The following is an 18,788-nucleotide window of genomic DNA, read 5'->3' as shown; positions in this document are numbered from 1 at the left end:
AAGGCTGAACTGGTCACCTCAGTGTTCCAGGTCCACACTCTATCCACGGGGCCACCACAGGCTAGGCTAAAAATATTCTCAGTTTCCTTGAAATATTTATGACTCTGTTATTCCATTTCTTAGCTTTATTTTAGTATGGTCATTGGATGCTTTAAATACATCAGTGAGTCTCACAGCTGTGGCAGCGACATGGTGCAGAGTGGCCACCACACTGTGGAAGGGGCACTGACACACAGCTCCTCCAAGTGACACAGGGTCAGGGGTCTGGGGGCTGTGTCCTCTTTGTTTTTGTCCATGGATTGATTTTTAAACACAAAGTATTTGAGTTTCTGTTATAACTCATTTCTGAGTGAGGAATATCTTGATATTCTCATGGATGCTGAATTCAGGACACAGAGAGAGGACTAGGATTTTATCAAATAACAGAGATTCAGTGTTTCATTCGATCTTACTGTGCTTTCTCTTAATGAGGAAACAAATATCTCAGCACACACACAGGAGACAGGTTTTCTACACACTGTAAAGAAGAGTCAGGGAAAGTCTTCTGTTAATGGTTGTTTCTGCAATATGGACAAGTCATATCCATTCCACGAATAAATAATAGACCTGGAAAATTCTTGACACTGATATCATCACTACATTTTTAAAAATATCATGTGACATGTAGAGACAAAGATTTAAAATAAATATCAGGGTGACAGAAGGCTATATGACTGGGGTGGTGACCACACAGCCCTGTAAGATGAGGTGCTTAGAATTGTGCACCTGAGACGTGAATAGTTTTATTAACTAATGTCATCCCAATAAATTTAATAAAGCATTTAAAAAACATTTTAAAATAGGAGAAATGGGGCATATTTAATAAACTTGGTAAAATTTTAAATATATTTATTTGATATTCTTCAATAAAACTATTCTTGATATTTTTCACTCTATGGAAACCACTATAAAATATTTGTCATATTTAAAATGACCTTTGAATGTCTATATATATAAATATATTTGTAGTTATGTATTCCATTCTAATTGCAGTACCTAAAGTGTACAACGTTGCTACAATCGCTGTACAACAGTTACTGAAAGACTATTCGTATAGGTTATTACAGGATTAGATTCTTATGTGAGTCTATTCACAACGTCTTTGTCCAACTATTAACTATCAGCATTATTGCACCTGACTGTCTGTTTTAACTCAGGTCTGAATGAAGCTGAGTGAATCAGATGAAGGGAAAGAAATGACAGTGAGGGAGGTTCTGAGTCAAATGACCTGAGCTGTCCTTGGAGAAAACTTACACTCAGAAACTGCTCAAGTACCTACTTTTCTAGATATCTTAGTGATAAAATTCATTTGACAGGCAGGCTCTGTCTCCTTGATTGCAAGTACATGAAAATTAAAAGGGTTATAATGGGAGATATTGAACAACATACAAAGATAAGAATCAGACTTGGAACGCCAACGTACTGAGACGACACTAAGGTAGATGACCAGTGAGAGTGAAGATAATGGTATAAAAACACATTAAAGAATGACAAGAGGAGCAGGAATTGGTACTGACCTGTCTCTTGTTCACTCTCAGGTAAAAGGGAAAAGGAAGAAATAAACAACTCATTCCAAGAGAAAACAGACTATTGTGTAAGAAGAAGAAAAGAAATGGGTCCCCATTTGTGGAGTACACAGTGACACATATTTGCAAAAGTATTAATCATAAGGTAACAAAGAACATGTCACCCATAGGAGTCAGTGCTGTGTTCCCTCCCCTGTCCCTTGTGCACAAGAAACTAAGTCAGGACATAAAACGATGAGGGAGTTAGGTCAGAAATTCTGGGACATGTAATACTAAAAGTTCCCCTGCCCCTGGACTATCACTGTTTTCAGGTTATAAAAACAACAACGTATTCACACTGGAGACAGGGACTTAACCAGACCTGAGGAAGTCTACAATAGAGGCGCCCATCGCAGCAAACTGTTTTTGTTGCACCAGTGATATGAAACCAGCTCTGTGCATAGAGGCATATAATTCTAAAGATCAATACCAAAGAAAAAAATAAAATTGGAATTGTCAGTAAAAAGGAAAACATTAAGCTTTGAATGATTAAGTTTTCTTTACTGTGAAACATCACAATCAATTATTTATCTTGCACTCTTCTCATAAAAAGTATAGGTCAGAGATGAACCAGTTTTCTAGTTGCCTTAAGATACTTCATCATTCTGAAAATTGTATATATTTAAGTACATTTTGTTATGTGATATCGGTGTCAACATAATGCCAAAGAATGAAAAGCAGGGATGGTTAGATATTTTATATTGTATGAAAATTATGTGAAATATTTAGTTAACTTGGAACACCTGGGTCATATGATCAAGGACAGTGGAAGAGGGACACCCCACTCTGTCACATCTGACCAGCGAATGATACAAGGTATTTATCATGACACAGGCTTTGTAAAGACTTTGAAGAGAGACACTGAATCCTGACAGTTCACAGTTATTTCTCTGAAGGAATTGGAGAAGTATTAATTGCATAATATTGGGCCCTCAAATTTGTCATACTTGACAGAGATTTAAATTATGAATATTTCCCAGAAACACATACACATATATTCATCTATACACACTAATATAAACCTGTAATATATGTATATATTAAAAACCACGATTATGTCAGCTTAACAACCTTTATCTCAGCAATGTCTTAATGACTGCAAGACAGAGCAGCCAATGTTTACAGGGAAACACTTGTGTAAAATGACAAAGAAGGAAGAGAAAGGAGGGAAGGTAGGAAACAGAAATGGACAGAGTTCCAGTTAGGAGAAGGACCGTCTCAATATTGGGGGAGGAGCAGTAGACTCCTAGGAGGAGGACAGGCCAGCGGAGAGCCCGGGGATAAGAGGGCCGGAAATGTCAAAGAGAGAAATAAACCAGATGTTTCATGTGGATCAAGAGTGAAGGAATATCAGTAACTTTACCTAATATTTGTAGAACTTGTGCTGAAAAAGAAAAACAAAAGTCAGTGTCAATGTCATGGGGAGCAATCACAAAGAGATTGAAATTTACTTATATTTTCAAATTTAAAATTAGGATAATTTCAGATGAACACAGAAACACATGTCAAATCACACATGCCCCCTCCCCCCAAAAACACACACCTACACAGTGGAACAAAGCTCACTATCATCCACAGCTATTCTACAGTAAATAAGAAGGTGGAAAAGGGAGTTAATTTAGTAAAATAATATAAAATTTTAAAAATACTAGATTTACTCTTTATTTTATTAAATTAATTATTTTCTAAATATTTTTTAGTTATTAATAGTGCAAAGAGAAGAAACGGGAGGCAGGAGGGAAGCGTGTGGACTCATAGCTGCTTCACTGTAGCTGTAGCTGCTGCCCTGGGTGCCGTGTCCGGGCAAGTCCAGGGTCGAACTGGAAACCTCAGTGTTCCAGGTCCACGCTCTATCCATGGGGCCACCACAGGCTAGGCTGAAAATATTCTTGGTCTACTTGAAATATTTATGTTTCTGTTATTCCATTTCTCATCTTAAGTATGTTCGTTGGATGCTTTTAAACACATCAGTGAGTCTGCAGCAGCGACATCGTGCAGAGTGGCCACCACACTGTGGAAGGAGCACTGACACACAGCTCCTCCCAGTGACACAGGGTCAGGGGTCTGGGGGCTGCGTCCTCCATGTTTTTGTTCACAGACTGATTTTTAATCACAGTGTATTGGAGATTCTTTTTTAACTCATTCCTGAGTGAAGACTATCTCTATATTCATGGGTGTTGAATGCAGGAGAGAGAAAGCACTAGAATTCTCTGACGGAGATTGTTTCTTATGGGACCTTACTGTGCCTTTCTCTGAACCGAGAAACAAATATCTCAGCACTAATGTATGAGACAGGATTTAGACACATTGTAAAGTAGTGACAGCGAAAGTTCTTCATCTGCTCATGGTTGTTTCGGCCACGTGGCCAAGTCTCGTCTATTCCAAAAATAAAAAAATATATCTTGGAAATCCAATCAACTGAAGTCATCACTACAATTTAATAACCACCATATTACATGTGGGGACATAAAAGTTTAAAATAAATAAAAGGATCACAGGAGGATACATGACTTGGGTGGGGAACACACTGCCATGTATAGATGAGATGTGACAGAACTGTGCATCTGCAACCTGCATAGTTTTATTAACCAAGGTCAGCCCAAGAAATTCAATACAACATTGAAAAAGCATTTAAAAGAAATGAAGTATATTTAATGAATTTTGAAATTTTTTATATGTTTATTCTGATATGTTTTAATAAAATTATTCTTGATCACTTTTCACTGTATGCCGACCACTATGAAATATCTGTCAGATTGGAAATGGACTTCAGATGTTTCTATGTATGTATGTATGTATTCAATTCTAATTACAGTACTTTCATTGAAAATGTTGCTAGGACCACAGCAGAAGAGTTTCTGAAAGACTGCTCATATAGGTAAACACAGGGATAGATTATTGGTTGCATCAATTCATAATGTTTCTGGCCACTAATTAATTTGCATCCTTCTAGTATTGAGTGTCTGCTTTAAGATTTGCAGAAGTGAAGCTATGTAAATCAGATAAAGGAAAACAAATGGCAGTGAGGGAGGCTCTGAATCAAATGACCTCACTGTCCTTGGAGACAATTTACACTCAGAATCTTTAAAAGTTCCTAAACTTCCAGATACCTTATTGACTAAATTCATCAGAGAGAAAGGCTATGTATCACTCATTGCAGCAACAAGAATAATGATGTGCTAATAATGAGAGAAGTTGAAAAGAAAATGAAGATGGCTACTCAGAGTTGGAAGGCCAAGACACTGAGACAAGGGTAGGTGGTCACTGAGAGTTGAAGAAAAGGGAGTAAGGAACAGATGAAGGAAGGACAGTGGTGGAGGTGAGCGGGACTTACCTTTGTTCATTTCATTCTTGGCTGAAAAGTAAGAGGAAGAAATAAACAACTTATTCCCAATAGAAACACAATATTGTGTAGGAAAGTAAACAGAAATAAGCCCCCATTTCTTACTCTACTGTGGAGCACACATGGACCCATATGTGTGAAAGTAGGAGCCATCAGGTTAAAAAAAAACAGTCTCACAAATCAACGGCAGTGTTGTCTTACCTCCCTATCTCTTGTGCACAAGAAACTAAATTATAATATTAAGCGATGAGGGAGTTAGGTCAGAAATCCTGGCATGTGCAATACTAAGCATTCCTCTGTCACTGGACTATCACGTTTTTCAGATTAAAAACAAACGTATTCACAGAGGAGACGGGGACTTAACCAGCGATGAGAAGCAAACAGGAGAGGCCCCATCATGAGAAACCTGGTTTTGTTGCACTGGTCATATGACATCTACTCTGTGCACAGACAGATATATTCCTAAAGACCACTATCGAGGAAAAAAAGATATAATTGTAATTTTTATTAGAAAAAGGCATTTTAAAGCTTTGAATGATTAAATTCTCTTTTTTATAAGAAAGATCACAATCAATTATTTTTCTTGTACCCTTCACATAAGAAGTATCTGTCAGAAATGAATCACTTTTCCACTTACTCTAAGATAATTCATCCTTCTGCAAATCGTTTACTTTTAAGTGCAGTTTGTCAGTTGATAACAGTGTCAACTTAATGCCAAAGAATAAAAAATGGACGTGGTAGCATATTTTAAAGGCCAGAAAAAATTATGTAAAATATTTAGAGACCTTGGAACACCTGGGTCATATGATCAAGGACAGTGGAAGAGGGACGCCCCACTCTCTCACATGTGACCAGTGAATGATGTCAGGTATTTATCATGACACAGGCTGTGTGTGAAAAGAAATGGAGACACATATTGAATGGTGAAATTTTGGAGTCTTTTCTTTCAAGGGTTTCAGAAGTGCTAATTGCATAGTTACAGGTCCTCAAACTTGGAATACTTGTTCATTTTGAACATAATTGTGTAAAAGGGAAAGGAAAGAATGAGAAAAGATAGAAGGTAGGAAAGAGAAATGGAGAGAGCCACAAATTAGAGACATAGTTTCTGTAAATTGAATTGAGGGGACAGTAGAAATCTATGAAAAAGACACACTAACAGAGGGCACTTGGATAAAAAGATGAAAAATGTCAACGGGAGAAATAAAGCAGATTTAACAAGTGGACCCAGAGTAACAGAATAGCAATATTATTACTTTTCTTTTCATATATTTCTCTGAAATACAAAAAAAGAAAAAGGCAATGTCAATTTCATGGGAAACAACTGCAAAGTGCATTCAATTTTACTGATAAATCAAATTTAAAATTAATCTAACCACATTTCATACGAACACACAAACAACAGATCACACATACTCCCCCCTCCCCACATATGGGCTCAGAGCTCACTATTGTCCACAGGTGTTCTACACTAAGTAAAGAGGTGAAAAATAAAGTTAATTTGGAAAAATGATAAAAAAATTTAAAATATTATTTATGCTGTTTAATTTATAATATAATGGATTTTTTTTGAAAAGATTTAATTTATTCCTATTTCAGGGAGAAGGGATTGGAGGTGGGAACAAATCATATGGACTCATAGCTGCTTCACTGTAGCTGTAGCTGCTGCCCTGGGTGCCGTGTCCGGGCAAGTCCAGGGTCGACCTGGCCACCTCAGTGTTCCAGGTCCACGCTCTATCCACGGGGCCATCACAGGCTAGGCTATAATTAATCTTGGTTTATTTGAAATATTCATGTTCCTATTATTCCATTTGTAAGTTTTAATATGGTCATTGGACACTTTTAAACACATCAGTGAGTCTCCCTGCTGTGGCAGCGACATCGTGCAGAGTGGCCACCACACTGTGGAAGGAGCACTGACACAGCTCCTCCCAGTGACACAGGGTCAAGGGTCTGGGTGCCTGAGTTCACTATGTTTTTGCCCAGGGATTGATTTTTACTTGAGTGTATTTGTGTTTCTGTTTCAGGTCATTCCTGAATGAAGCTTATTATCTTAATTCTCATGGGTGCTGAATGCAGGACAAAGAAAGGATTTGGAGTGTCTGACAGAGATTCTGTTTCTTATGAGACATTACTGTGCCTCTCTCTTAATGAAGAAACAAACATCTCAGCACACATATAAAAGACAGGTTTTCTAATTTCTGTAAAGAAAAGGAAGTGAAAGTCCCACATCTTCTAATGGTGATTTCTGCCACATGGCCAAGTCCTGTCTATTCCAAAAATAAAGAATATACCTTCAAAAACCATTCCACTGAAATCATCACTACAATTGAAAAGTACCATGTGACAAGTAGGGACACAATGGTTGAAAATAAATAGAAGCATGACAGAGGATACGTGACTGGGGTAGGAACACACTGCCACGTGCACATGGGGTGTGAGACAATTGTGCACCTGAGACCTGCACAGTTTATTAACCAAGGTCACTGCAATAATTTCAATAAAATGTTAAAAATCGATTTAAAATAAGGGAAATGAAGAATATTTAATGCACCCTAAATTTTTAAAAAGTATTTATTATGATGTTTTAATAAATTTACTCATCACTTTTCACTGTATGTGCACCAAAATAAAATATCTATCATATTTAAATGGTCTTTGGATGTTTATATATATATAATATATATATTTTTATATAATATATATATAATTTCATTCTAATTGCAGTACCTTCATTGTACAAAGTTGCTACAATCACTGTAGGACAGTTACCAAAAGACAGCTCGTATAGATAAATACAGGATTAGGTTCTTATGTGCATCTATTCACAACATTTTTGTCCACCAATATATTCTCGACCTTATAGTATTTGAGTGTCCGCTTTAAAATTTGCGTAAGTGAAGCTAGGTAAATCGGATGCAGGGAAAAAAAATGACAGTGAGGGAGGTTCTGAATCAGTGACCTCACTGTCCTTGGAGAAAACTGGCACTCAGAAACTTTAAATGTGGCTAAATTCCACATATCTGAGTGATAAAATTCACTTGAGAGAAGGCTCAGTGTTCTTGATTGCAAGAACAAGAAAAATGGTGTTGTAAAATGGGAGAGATTGGAAGGCAAATGAGATGACTAGTCAGAGTTAAAAGGCCAAGACACTGAGACAAAGGTAGGTGGTCACTGAGAGTTGAAGAGAAGGGAGTAAGGAACAGGTGAGGGAGGGACAGTGGTGGAGGTGAGCGGGACTTACCTTCGTTGGTTTCATTCTTGGCTGAAAAGTAAAAGGAAGAAATAACTCATTCCCGGTGAAAGCACAATATTAGGTAGGGAAATAAACCAAAATAAGCCCCTTCATTTCATAGTTCACTGTGGAGCACACATGACCCATGTCTGTGAAAGCAGGAACCCTGAGGATCCAAAGGACACCTCACCCATCAGAGTCAGTGCTGTTCTCCCTCCCCTGTCCCCTGTGCACAGGAAACTAAGTCAGGAAATAAAATGATGAGGGTTAGGATTAGAAATTCTGGGATTGATAACACTAATTTTTTTCCCTGTCACTGAACTGTCACATTTTTCAGATCAAAAACAACAACTGTATTCACAGAGGAGACAGGGAGTTAACCAGCGATGAGGAAGTGAACATCTGGACAACACTGGTTTTGTGGCACTCGTAATATGACACCTGCTCTGTACACAGACGGATATATTTCTAAAGAACAATACTAAGAACAAATTATATAATTGTAATTGTTCTTAGAAAAAGACAATTTTTAGCTCTAAATGATTAAATTTTTCTTTTTTTGGAAACATCGTAATCAATTATTTTTCTTTTACCCGTCACATAAACAGAGGTCAGAAGTGAATCACTTTTTCACTTACTTTAAGATAAATCATCCTTCTACAAATTGTATATTTTTAAGTGCATTTTCTCATTTGATAACAGTGTCAACTTAATGCAAAAGAATAAAAAATGGACATGGTTCCATACTTTTAAAGGCTAGAAAAAATGTTGTTTGGAGTATTTTCTCTCAAGAGTCTGGGAAACATCAATTGTATGAGAATGGGCTGTCAGACTTGGAATACTTGATAGAGGTTCTAAGTTTGAATATTTTCCAGAAATACATACATATTTATTCATATATATATATATATATACACAATAATATACACTTATATGTTAATATAAAAAAATCATGTATCTGTCTGCTTAATACCCTTCATCTCATCAATGTCTTAATCAAACTATGGCAATTTACTGAAAGACAGAAGCAACCAACGTTTACAGAGAAAAAATGGTATAAAATGAGAAAAGACAGAATAGCAAAGAATGGAAAGTAGGAAACAGATGGACTAAAGCCCACAATTGGAGAAGTCCTGTCTCAAAACCAGTGGGGAGACAACAGTCATCTAGGAGGAAGAAACTTGGATAAAAAAGCCAGAAATATCAAAGAAAATAAAATGCTGGGTGTTTTCAGGTGGATATAGAGTAAAGGAATATCAGTTAATTTACCAAAAAATGTCTTCTTGTATCCAAAAACAGAAAAAAAAAGGTCAATGTAATTTTCATAGGAAACAACCACAAAAAAAATTGAAATTTACTGATTAAGGCAAATTTAAAATTACGGGAATTTCAAATGACCACGGAAACAGAGATCAAATCACACATAACAACCTCCCTAACAAACAACTACACAGTAGCTCAGAGATCACTATTGTCCACAGTAATTTTATAGTGAATAAAAAGGTTGAAAAGAAAGTTAATTTAATAAAATAATATAAAATTTTAAAATATTACTTTATTTAATTTATAAAATAGTTTTTTTTTAAAAAGATTATAGGTATTAATATTACTTAGAGAAGTGATGGGAGGCAGGAGGGAAGCGTGTGGACTCATAGCTGCTTCACTGTAGCTGTAGCTGCTGCCCTGGGTGCCATGTCCGGGCAAGTCCAGGGTCGAACGGGGCAGCCTAGTGTTGTAGGTCCAGGCTCTATCTTCTGAGTGACCACAGGCTAGGCAAAAAATATTCTTGGTCTATTTGAAATATTTATGTTTTTGTTACTCTGTTTGTAAACTTTAGTATGGTCACTGGATGCTTTTAAACACATCAGCGAGTCTCACTGCTGCGGCAGCGACATGGTGCAGAGTGGCCACCACACTGTGGAAGGAGCACTGACACACAGCTCCTCCCAGTGACACAGGGTCAGGGGTCTGGGGGCTGCGTCCTCCATGTTTTTGTCCATGGATTGGTTGTTAAACACATTGTATTTTAGTTTCTATTTTAACTCATTCCTGAATGAGAATATCTTGGTAATCATAAGTGCTGAATTCAGGACAGAGACAGGATTCGGAATCTCTGACAGAGATTCTGTTTGTTACTGGCCCTTACTGAGCCTTTCTCTTAACTGAGAAAAAGTATGAAAACACACATGAATGAGACAGCTTTTCTACACACTGTAAAGAAGAGGCAGGGAAAGCGTTACGTCCGCTAATGGTTGTTTCTGCCACGTGCACAAGTCTCATCTATTCCATCAATAAATACCTTGAAAATCCATCCCACTGAAATTATCACTGCAAGTTACAAATACTATGTGACATGTGGGGACATAAAGGTTTAAAATAAATAGAAGGGTGACAAAGGATCTGTGACTGGGGTGGGAGCACACTGCCACGTACAGATAAGCTGTGATAGAATTGTGCGCTTGAGATCTGCATACCTTCATGAATCAAGGTCAACCCCAATAAATTCAATAAAACATTAAAAATATTTTAAAATAGGAGAAATGAAGAATATTTAATGAATGTTATAAATTTGTAGAAAATATTTGATTTTTTTTTAGATTATTTATTTTTAAATTTTAATAATTTTATTTTTTTAACGGGGTGACATCAATAAATCAGGATACATATATTCAAAGATAACATGTCCAGGTTATCTTGTCGTTCAATTATGTTGCATACCCATCACCCAAAGTCAGATTGTCCTCTGTCACCTTCTATCTAGTTTTCTTTGTGCCTCTCCCCCTCCCCCCGTAACCACCACACTCTTATCAATGTCTCTTAGTCTCACTTTTATGTCCCACCTACATATGGAATAATGCAGTTCCTGTTTTTTTTCTGATTTCCTTATTTCACTTCGTATAATGTTATCAAGATCCCACCATTTTGCTGTAAATGATCTGATGTCATCATTTCTTATGGCTGAGTAGTATTCCATAGTGTATATGTGCCACATCTTCTTTATCCAGTCCTCTATTGAAGGGACACTTTGGCTGTTTTCATGTCTTGGCCACTGTGAACAATGCTGCAATGAACATGGGGGTGCATGTGTCTTTATGTATCAGTGTTTGAGAGTTTTGGGGTGTATACCCAGGAGAGGGATTGATGGCTCATATGGGAGTTATATTCTTAATTTTTTTAGGAACCACCATGTTTTCTTCCATATGGTTGTATTACTTTACATTCTCACCAGCAGTGAATGAGGGTTCCTTTTTCTTCACAGCCTCTCCAACACCTGTCTTGTTGACAACAGCCAATCTCAGGTGTGAGGTGGTATCTCATTATAGTTTTGATTTGCATTTCTCTCACAGTTAGTGAAGATGAGCATCTTTTCATATATGTATTGGCCATTTGTATTTCTTCTTGGGAGAAGTGCTGCTTGGGAACTATTTTTTGATTGAATTTTTGTTTGTTGTTGAGTTTTGTGAGTTCATTCCTGATCATTTTTTCACTCTGTATGGACCCCTGTGAACTATCAGTCATATTTAAAATGGTCTTTGCTTGTATATATGTGCACAGATACACTAACTGCAGTTCCTACATTGTACAAAGTTGCTACAAGCACTGCACAAGAGTTACTGAGAGACAGGATTAGGTTGCTATGCGTGCCTATTCACAATGTTTTTTTCCACCATTTAATTTACAACCCTATTTTATTTCAGTGTGAGTTTTAAGTCAGGCCTGAATTATGGTAAGAGAATCAGATGAAGGGAAAGAAATGACAGTGAGGGAGGTTCTGAGTCATGTGACCTGAGCTGTCCTTGGAGAAAACTTACACTCAGAAACTTCTAAAGCACCTACACTTCCAGATATATTGTTGATAAAATTTATTTGACAAAAGGCTCTGTCTCCTTGATTTCAACAACAAGACAATTGGAGGGGTCATAATGGGAGAAACTGAACAACATATGAACATGGGGAATCAGAGTTGAAAGGCTGAGACACTGAGAAAGAGGTAGATGACACTGAGGGAAGGACAAGGGGAGGTTATTGGTACTGACCTGTCTCCTGTTTACTCTCATCTGAAAGGGAAAAGGAAGAAATAAAAAAATCATTCCAAGGAAAACAGAATATCTGATAAGAAGAACAGAAATGGGTCCCCATTTCTGGTTCAGCGTGGAGGAAACATGGAAACATATTTGCTAAAGTAGAAACCATAAGGTTCAAAAGGAAATCTTACTTTTCGGAGGTAATGCTGTTTTTTCCCCTGTCCCTTATGCCAAAGAAACTAAATTGAGAAATAAAACCATGAGGAAGTTAGGAGAGAAATGCTGGGATGTACAATAGTAAGTGTTCTCATGTTAGTGGACTATCATGTTTTTCAGATTAAAAAAACCACACACATTCACTTACTTTAAGATAATTTTTCCTTCTGCAAATTGTTTATTTTTAAGTGTATTTTGTCATTTGATAACAGTATCAATTTAATGCCAAAGAATAAAAAATGGACATGGTTGTATATTTTTAAAAACCTGAAAATATTATGTAAAATATTTAGATACGTTGGAACACCTGGGTCATATAATCAAGGACAGTGGACGAGAGACGCCCCACTCTGTCACATGTGACCAGTGAATGATGTCAAGTATTTATCATGACTCAGGCTGTGAGAAGACAATGGACAGAGACACTGAATGCTGACAGTTTGGAGTTTTTTCTCTCAAGGGTTTGTGAAGTAGTAAGTGTATAAGAATGGCCACTCAAACTTGGAATACTTGACATAGGTCTTAATTTTTAATATTTTCCTGAATTGCATACATATATATTCATATATGTACACAGTAATATAAACCTGAAATACTTGTATATATTAAAAATTATGTATCTGTTACCTTCATATCCTTCATCTTACTAATGTCTTAATGAAACGGTCACAATTTACTGCAAGAGAGAAGCAGCCAGTGTTCACAGGGAGATACTTGTGTGAAATGACAGAAGAAGGAAGGGAAAGGAGGGAAGGTAGGAAACAGAAAGGGACAGAGGCCCACATGGGAGAAGTGCTGTCCCAGAATCAGGGTGGGGACAGTGGACATCCAGGATGAGGACAGGCCAACGGAAGACACTTGGGTAAAAACACCAAAAATATCAAAGGAAAAATAGACCAGATGTTTTCAAGTGCATCCAGAGTAAAAAAATATCAGTTATTTTACCTGTTTTATTCTCAAATTTCTCTGAAAAAGAAATGAGACAGTGTCAATTTTATGGGAAACAACCACAAAGATAATTCAAATTTACCAATTATTTAAATTTAAAATGAACCTGACCACATTTAAGATAAACACACAAACACACAAGATATCAGACACCACCCTGCCAAACACGCATCCCCAATGGTCAGAGCTCACTGTCGTCCTCAGGTGTTCTACAGCCAATAAAAAGCTGGAAAAGGGAGTTAATTTAATGAAATAATATAATATTTTAAAAATATTGGTTTTGCTGTCTATAAAATAATTATTTTTTGAAAAGATTTTGTTTATTAATGTTACTGAGAGAAGAAACGAGAGGCAGGAGCTGATAGTGTGGACTCACAGCTGCTTCACTTTAGTTGTAGCTGCTGCCCTGTGTCCTCGTCCGGGCAAGTCCAGGGTCAAACTGTCAAGCCCAGAGTTCCAGGATCTATCCACAGGGCCACCACAGGCCAAGTTAAATTTATTATGGGTCTATTTGAAATATTCATGTTTCCGTTATTCTGTTTGTCAGCTTTAGTATGGTCATTAGATGCTTTTAAGCACATCAGTGAGTCTCACTGCTGCGGCAGTGACATGGTGCAGAGTGGCCACCACACTGTGGAAGGAGCACTGACACACAGCTCCTCCCAGTGACACAGGGTCAGGGGTCTGGGGGCTGTGTCCTCCATGTTTTTGTCCATGGATAGATTTTTCAACCACACTGTGTCTGAGTTTCTGTTATAATTCATTTCTGAGTGAAGAATATCTTGACACTCATGGGTGTGGAATTCAGGAGAGAGACAGGAGTGGGATTCTTTGATGAAGCTTCTGTTTTTCACAGGACCTTATTGAGCCTTTCTCTTAACTGAGAAACAAATATCTCTCAGCACACACGTATGAGACAGGTTTTTTACACACTGTAAAGAAATGACTGCGAAAGCATTACATCTGCTAACGGTTGTTTCTGCAAAGTGGTCAGCTCACACCCATTGCATAAATAAGGAATATATCCTGAAGATCCATTTCACTGGAATCATCACTTTAATTATAAAATGCCACGTGACATATTGAAACATAAATATTTAAAATAAAAGGGAGACAGAAGGATACGTGATTGGGTGGTGATCACACTGCCACATAGAGATGAGGTGTAATAGAATTTTGCATTGCAATCTGCATAGATTTATTAATCAACATCACCCCAATAAATTAAATAAAACATTAAAAAATCCTTTAAATAGGAGAAATGAAGCATATTTAATTCATTCTGTAAAATTTTATAATATTCATTTGATATTTAAAAAACTATTCTCGATATCTTTTCACTCTATATGGACCACTGTGAAATATTTTTCATATTTACAATGGTCTTTGCATATTTATATATATGTATATGTATATGCATGTATTCCATTTTTATACAGTACCTTCATTGTACAAATTTGTTACTATCACTGCACAAAAGTTACTGAAAGATTGCTCACATAATTTATTACTGGGTTAGGTTCTTATGTGGGTCTATTCACAATGTTTTTGTCCACCTAGTAATTCACAACCTTATTGTATCTGGGTTTCTGTTTTAACTCATCTGAATGAAGCTAAGTAAATCAGATGACAGGACAGAAATGACAGTGAGGGAGGTTCTGAATCAAATGACCTGAGTTGTCCTTGAAGAAAACTTATAGTCAGAAACTTTGAAGTACCTATATTTTCAGTTATCTTAGTCATTAAAATTCATTTGACAGAAAGGCTCTGTCTTCTTAATTTCAACAAGACAATTGGAGAGGTAATAATGGAAGAAACTGAGCTACATATGGAAATAGAGATTCAGAGTTGCGAGGCCAAAATACTGAGTCAAAAGGTAGATGATCATTGAGACGGAAGACAACAGTATAAAGAACAGATGAGAGAATGATTGGAAGAGTTGGTTATCGGTACTGACCTTTCTCCTGTTCACTCTCAGGTGAAAGACAAAAGGAAGAAATAAAGAACTCATTCCAAGTGAAAGCACACTATCTGGTAAGAAGGAGAACAGAAATGGGCCCCTTTCCTAGTTCACTGTGGAGCACACGGGGACCCATGTCTGTGAAAGCAGGAACCCTGAGGATCCAAAGGACACCTCACCCATCAGGGTCAATGCTGTTCTCCCTCCCCTGTCCCCTGTGCACAGGAGACTAAGTCAGGAAATAAAACAATGGATGTGTTAAGTCAGAAATTCTGGGATGTGCAAAACTATGTATTCCCCTGTCATGGGACTATCACTGTTTCAGGTTAAAACTCATGTATTCACACAGGAGACAGGGACTTCACCAGCTATGAGGAAGTGTACATTGGAGGTGCCCAGCTCGACAAAACTGGTTTTGCTGCAATTGTCACATGACACCTGCTCTGTGCATTGGAGGGATGTATTCCTAAAGAACAATCCCAAGGAAAATAATATACCGTATATTTTGCTCTATAAGATGCACTTTTTCCCCCTCAAAGTGGAGTGGATAATGCTGGTGTGTCTTATGGAGCAAAAAGTACGGTATTTTATTAAAAATTTTAACACACCATTTGGTTTAGAATTTTTTTTCTTATTTTCCCCCTTAAAACGCTAGGTGTGTCTTATAGTCAGGTGCATCTTATGGAGCTAAAAATAACGGTAATTGTAATTGTGGTTAGAAAAGAACAATATTAAGCTTTGAATGATTATATTTGCTTTTTTGGAAACATTGCGGTCAATCATTTTCTTGTATTCTTTACATAACAGGTAAAGATCAGAGATGTATCACTTTTCCACTTGTCTTAAGACACTTCAGTTTTCTGTAAGTTGTTTACTTTTAGTGCTTTTGTCATTTAATACTGGCGTCAACATAATGCCAAATAATAAAAGAAGGGCGTGGTTGGATAAATTTAAAGGCAAGAAAAAAATATGTAAAATATTTAGATACCTTGGAAACACTGGGTCATATGATCAAGGACAGTGGAAGAGGGACGCCCCCTCTCTCACATCTGACCAATGAGTGATACAAGGTATTTATCATGACTCAGGCTGTGAGAAGACATTGGGGAGAGACACTTAAAGTTTAAAGTTTGAAATCAAAGGTTTGGGAAATAAGAAATGGTAGGAATGGGCTCTCAGACTTGGAATACTCAACAGAGGTATAAAATTTGAATATTTTATGAAAATGCATATGTATGTATTCATATATATTCACACTAATATAAATCTATAACATATGTGGATATTAAAATCATGATTCTGTCAGGTTAATACCCTTCATCTCACCAATGTCTTAACAAAACTGTCAATTTACTGCAAGACAGAAGGAGACAATGTTTACAGGGAAATAATTGTGTAAAATGAAAAAAGGAAGAAAAGGAAAGGGTAGAGGGTAGGAAATAGAAACGGACAGAGCCCCACAGGGGAGAAGTGCTGTCTCAGAATCAGGGTGGGGACAGTGGACATCTAGGAGGAGGACAGGGCAATGGAGGACACCTGGATAAAAAGGCCGGAAACATCAATGGGAGAAATAAACCAGATGATTTCAAGTGGATCAAGAGTAAATGAATATCAGTAATTTTACCCTTCATTCTTTTAACGTGTCCTGAAAGAGAAAATAAAAAGGCTTATATTAATATTATGGAAAACAATCAAAAAGAGAATTATAATTTATGGATAAATTAAAATAAAATTAGGATAATTTCAGATGAACACAGAAACACATGTCAAATCACACATGTTCCCTCCAAAACGCACACCTACACAGTGGATCAGAGCTCACTATTTTCTACAGGTATTCTACAGTAAATAAAAAAGTTGAAAAGAGAGTAAACTTAGTAAAATAATATAAAATTTAAAAATATAAGTTTTGCTGTTTAATTTATAAATAATTTTTTTTTTTTTTGTATTTTTCTGAAGCTGGAAACGGGGAGAGACAGTCAGACAGACTCCCGCATGCGCCCGACCGGGATCCACCCGGCACGCCCACCAGTGGCTACGCTCTGCCCACCAGGAGGGGCGATGCTCTGCCCCTCCGGGGCGTTGCTCTGCCGGGACCAGAGCCACTCTAGCGCCTGGGGCAGAGGCCAAGGAGCCATCCCCAGCGCCCGGGCCATCTTTGCTCCAATGGAGCCTCGGCTGCGGGAGGGGAAGAGAGAGACAGAGAGGAAGGGGGGGGGTGGAGAAGCAGATGGGCACCTCTCCTATGTGCCCTGGCCGGGAATCGAACCCGGGTCCCCCGCACACCAGGCCGACGCTCTACCGCTGAGTCAACCGGCCAGGGCCTATAAATAATTTTTTTAATGACAATATTTTATTTGTTAATATTACTGAGAGAAGGAGAGGGAGGTGAGAGCGAATCATATGGACTCATAGCTGCTTCACTGTAGCTGTAGCTGCTGCCCTGTGTGCCGTGTCTGGGCAAGTCCAGGGTCAAACTGGTGCCCTCAGTGTTCCAGGTCCACGCTCTATCCATGGGGCCACCACAGGCCAGGCTAAATTTATTCTTGGTCTATTTGAAATACTTATGTTCTTGTTACTCTGTGAGCTTTAGTATGGTCATTGGATGCTTTTATTTTTTTTATTTTTATTTTTCACTGCAGATCGTTGCAAGGGAGACGAGGCCATCCCTCTCCACCATTTTTTTTTTAAATAAATTTTTATTAATGTTAATGTGATGACATTAATAAATCAGGGTACATATATTCAAAGAAAACATGTCTAGGTTATCTTGTCATTAAATTATGTTGCATACCCCTCGCCCATAGTCAGATTGTCCTCTGTGACCCTCTATCTAGTTCTCTGTGCCCCTCCCCCTACCCGTAACTCTCTCCCTCCCTCCCTCCTATGTCCTCCCTCCCCCCACCCCTAGTAACCACCACACTCTTGTCCATGTCTCTTAGTCTCGTTTTTATGTTCCACCAATGTATGGAATCATGTAGTTCTTGTTTTTTTCTGATTTACTTATTTCACTCCATATAATGTTATCAAGATCCCACCATTTTGCTGTAAATGATCTGATGTCATCATTTCTTATGGCTGAGTAGTATTCCATAGTGTATATGTGCCACATCTTCTTTATCCAGTCTTCTATTGAAGGGCTTTTTGGTTGTTTCCATGTCTTGGCCACTGTGAACAGTGCTGCAATGAACATGGGGCTACATGTGTCTTTACGTATCAATGTTTCTGAGTTTTTGGGATATATACCCAGTAGAGGGATTGCTGGGTCATAAGGTAGTTCTATTTGCAGTTTTTTGAGGAACCACCATACTTTCCTCCATAATGGTTGTACTACTTTACAGTCCCACCAACAGTGGATGAGAGTTCCCTTTTCTCCACAGCCTCTCCAACATTTGCTATTACCCGTCTTGTTGATAATAGCTAATCTAACAGGGGTGAGGTGGTATCTCATTGTAGTTTT

At 37.6% G+C, this 18,788-nt stretch overlaps 1 protein-coding gene across 1 annotated transcript in view; it reads right to left on the bottom strand.

Moving 5' to 3' along the window:
- LOC136319150 (uncharacterized) overlaps positions 1 to 17,843 on the bottom strand; it is a 348,276-nt gene extending 330,433 nt beyond the window's left edge. Inside the window, exons 1-7 of the mRNA XM_066252549.1 lie at positions 17,699 to 17,843; positions 16,953 to 16,973; positions 13,366 to 13,386; positions 12,217 to 12,237; positions 9,790 to 9,948; positions 8,189 to 8,209; positions 4,939 to 4,959 (exon numbers count right to left, since the gene is read on the bottom strand). Of these exons, the coding sequence (XP_066108646.1) occupies positions 4,939 to 4,959; positions 8,189 to 8,209; positions 9,790 to 9,948; positions 12,217 to 12,237; positions 13,366 to 13,386; positions 16,953 to 16,973; positions 17,699 to 17,843 (409 nt within the window). The remainder of the gene's footprint in view (positions 1 to 4,938; positions 4,960 to 8,188; positions 8,210 to 9,789; positions 9,949 to 12,216; positions 12,238 to 13,365; positions 13,387 to 16,952; positions 16,974 to 17,698) is intronic.
- Positions 17,844 to 18,788: the final 945 nt, after the last annotated feature.

Source organism: Saccopteryx bilineata, chromosome 1 (assembly GCF_036850765.1).
Source record: "Saccopteryx bilineata isolate mSacBil1 chromosome 1, mSacBil1_pri_phased_curated, whole genome shotgun sequence".
Taxonomy (NCBI): domain Eukaryota; kingdom Metazoa; phylum Chordata; class Mammalia; order Chiroptera; family Emballonuridae; genus Saccopteryx; species Saccopteryx bilineata.
The sequence above is the reverse complement of the archived record's forward strand: the minus strand, read 5'-3'. Positions and strand labels throughout refer to the sequence as shown.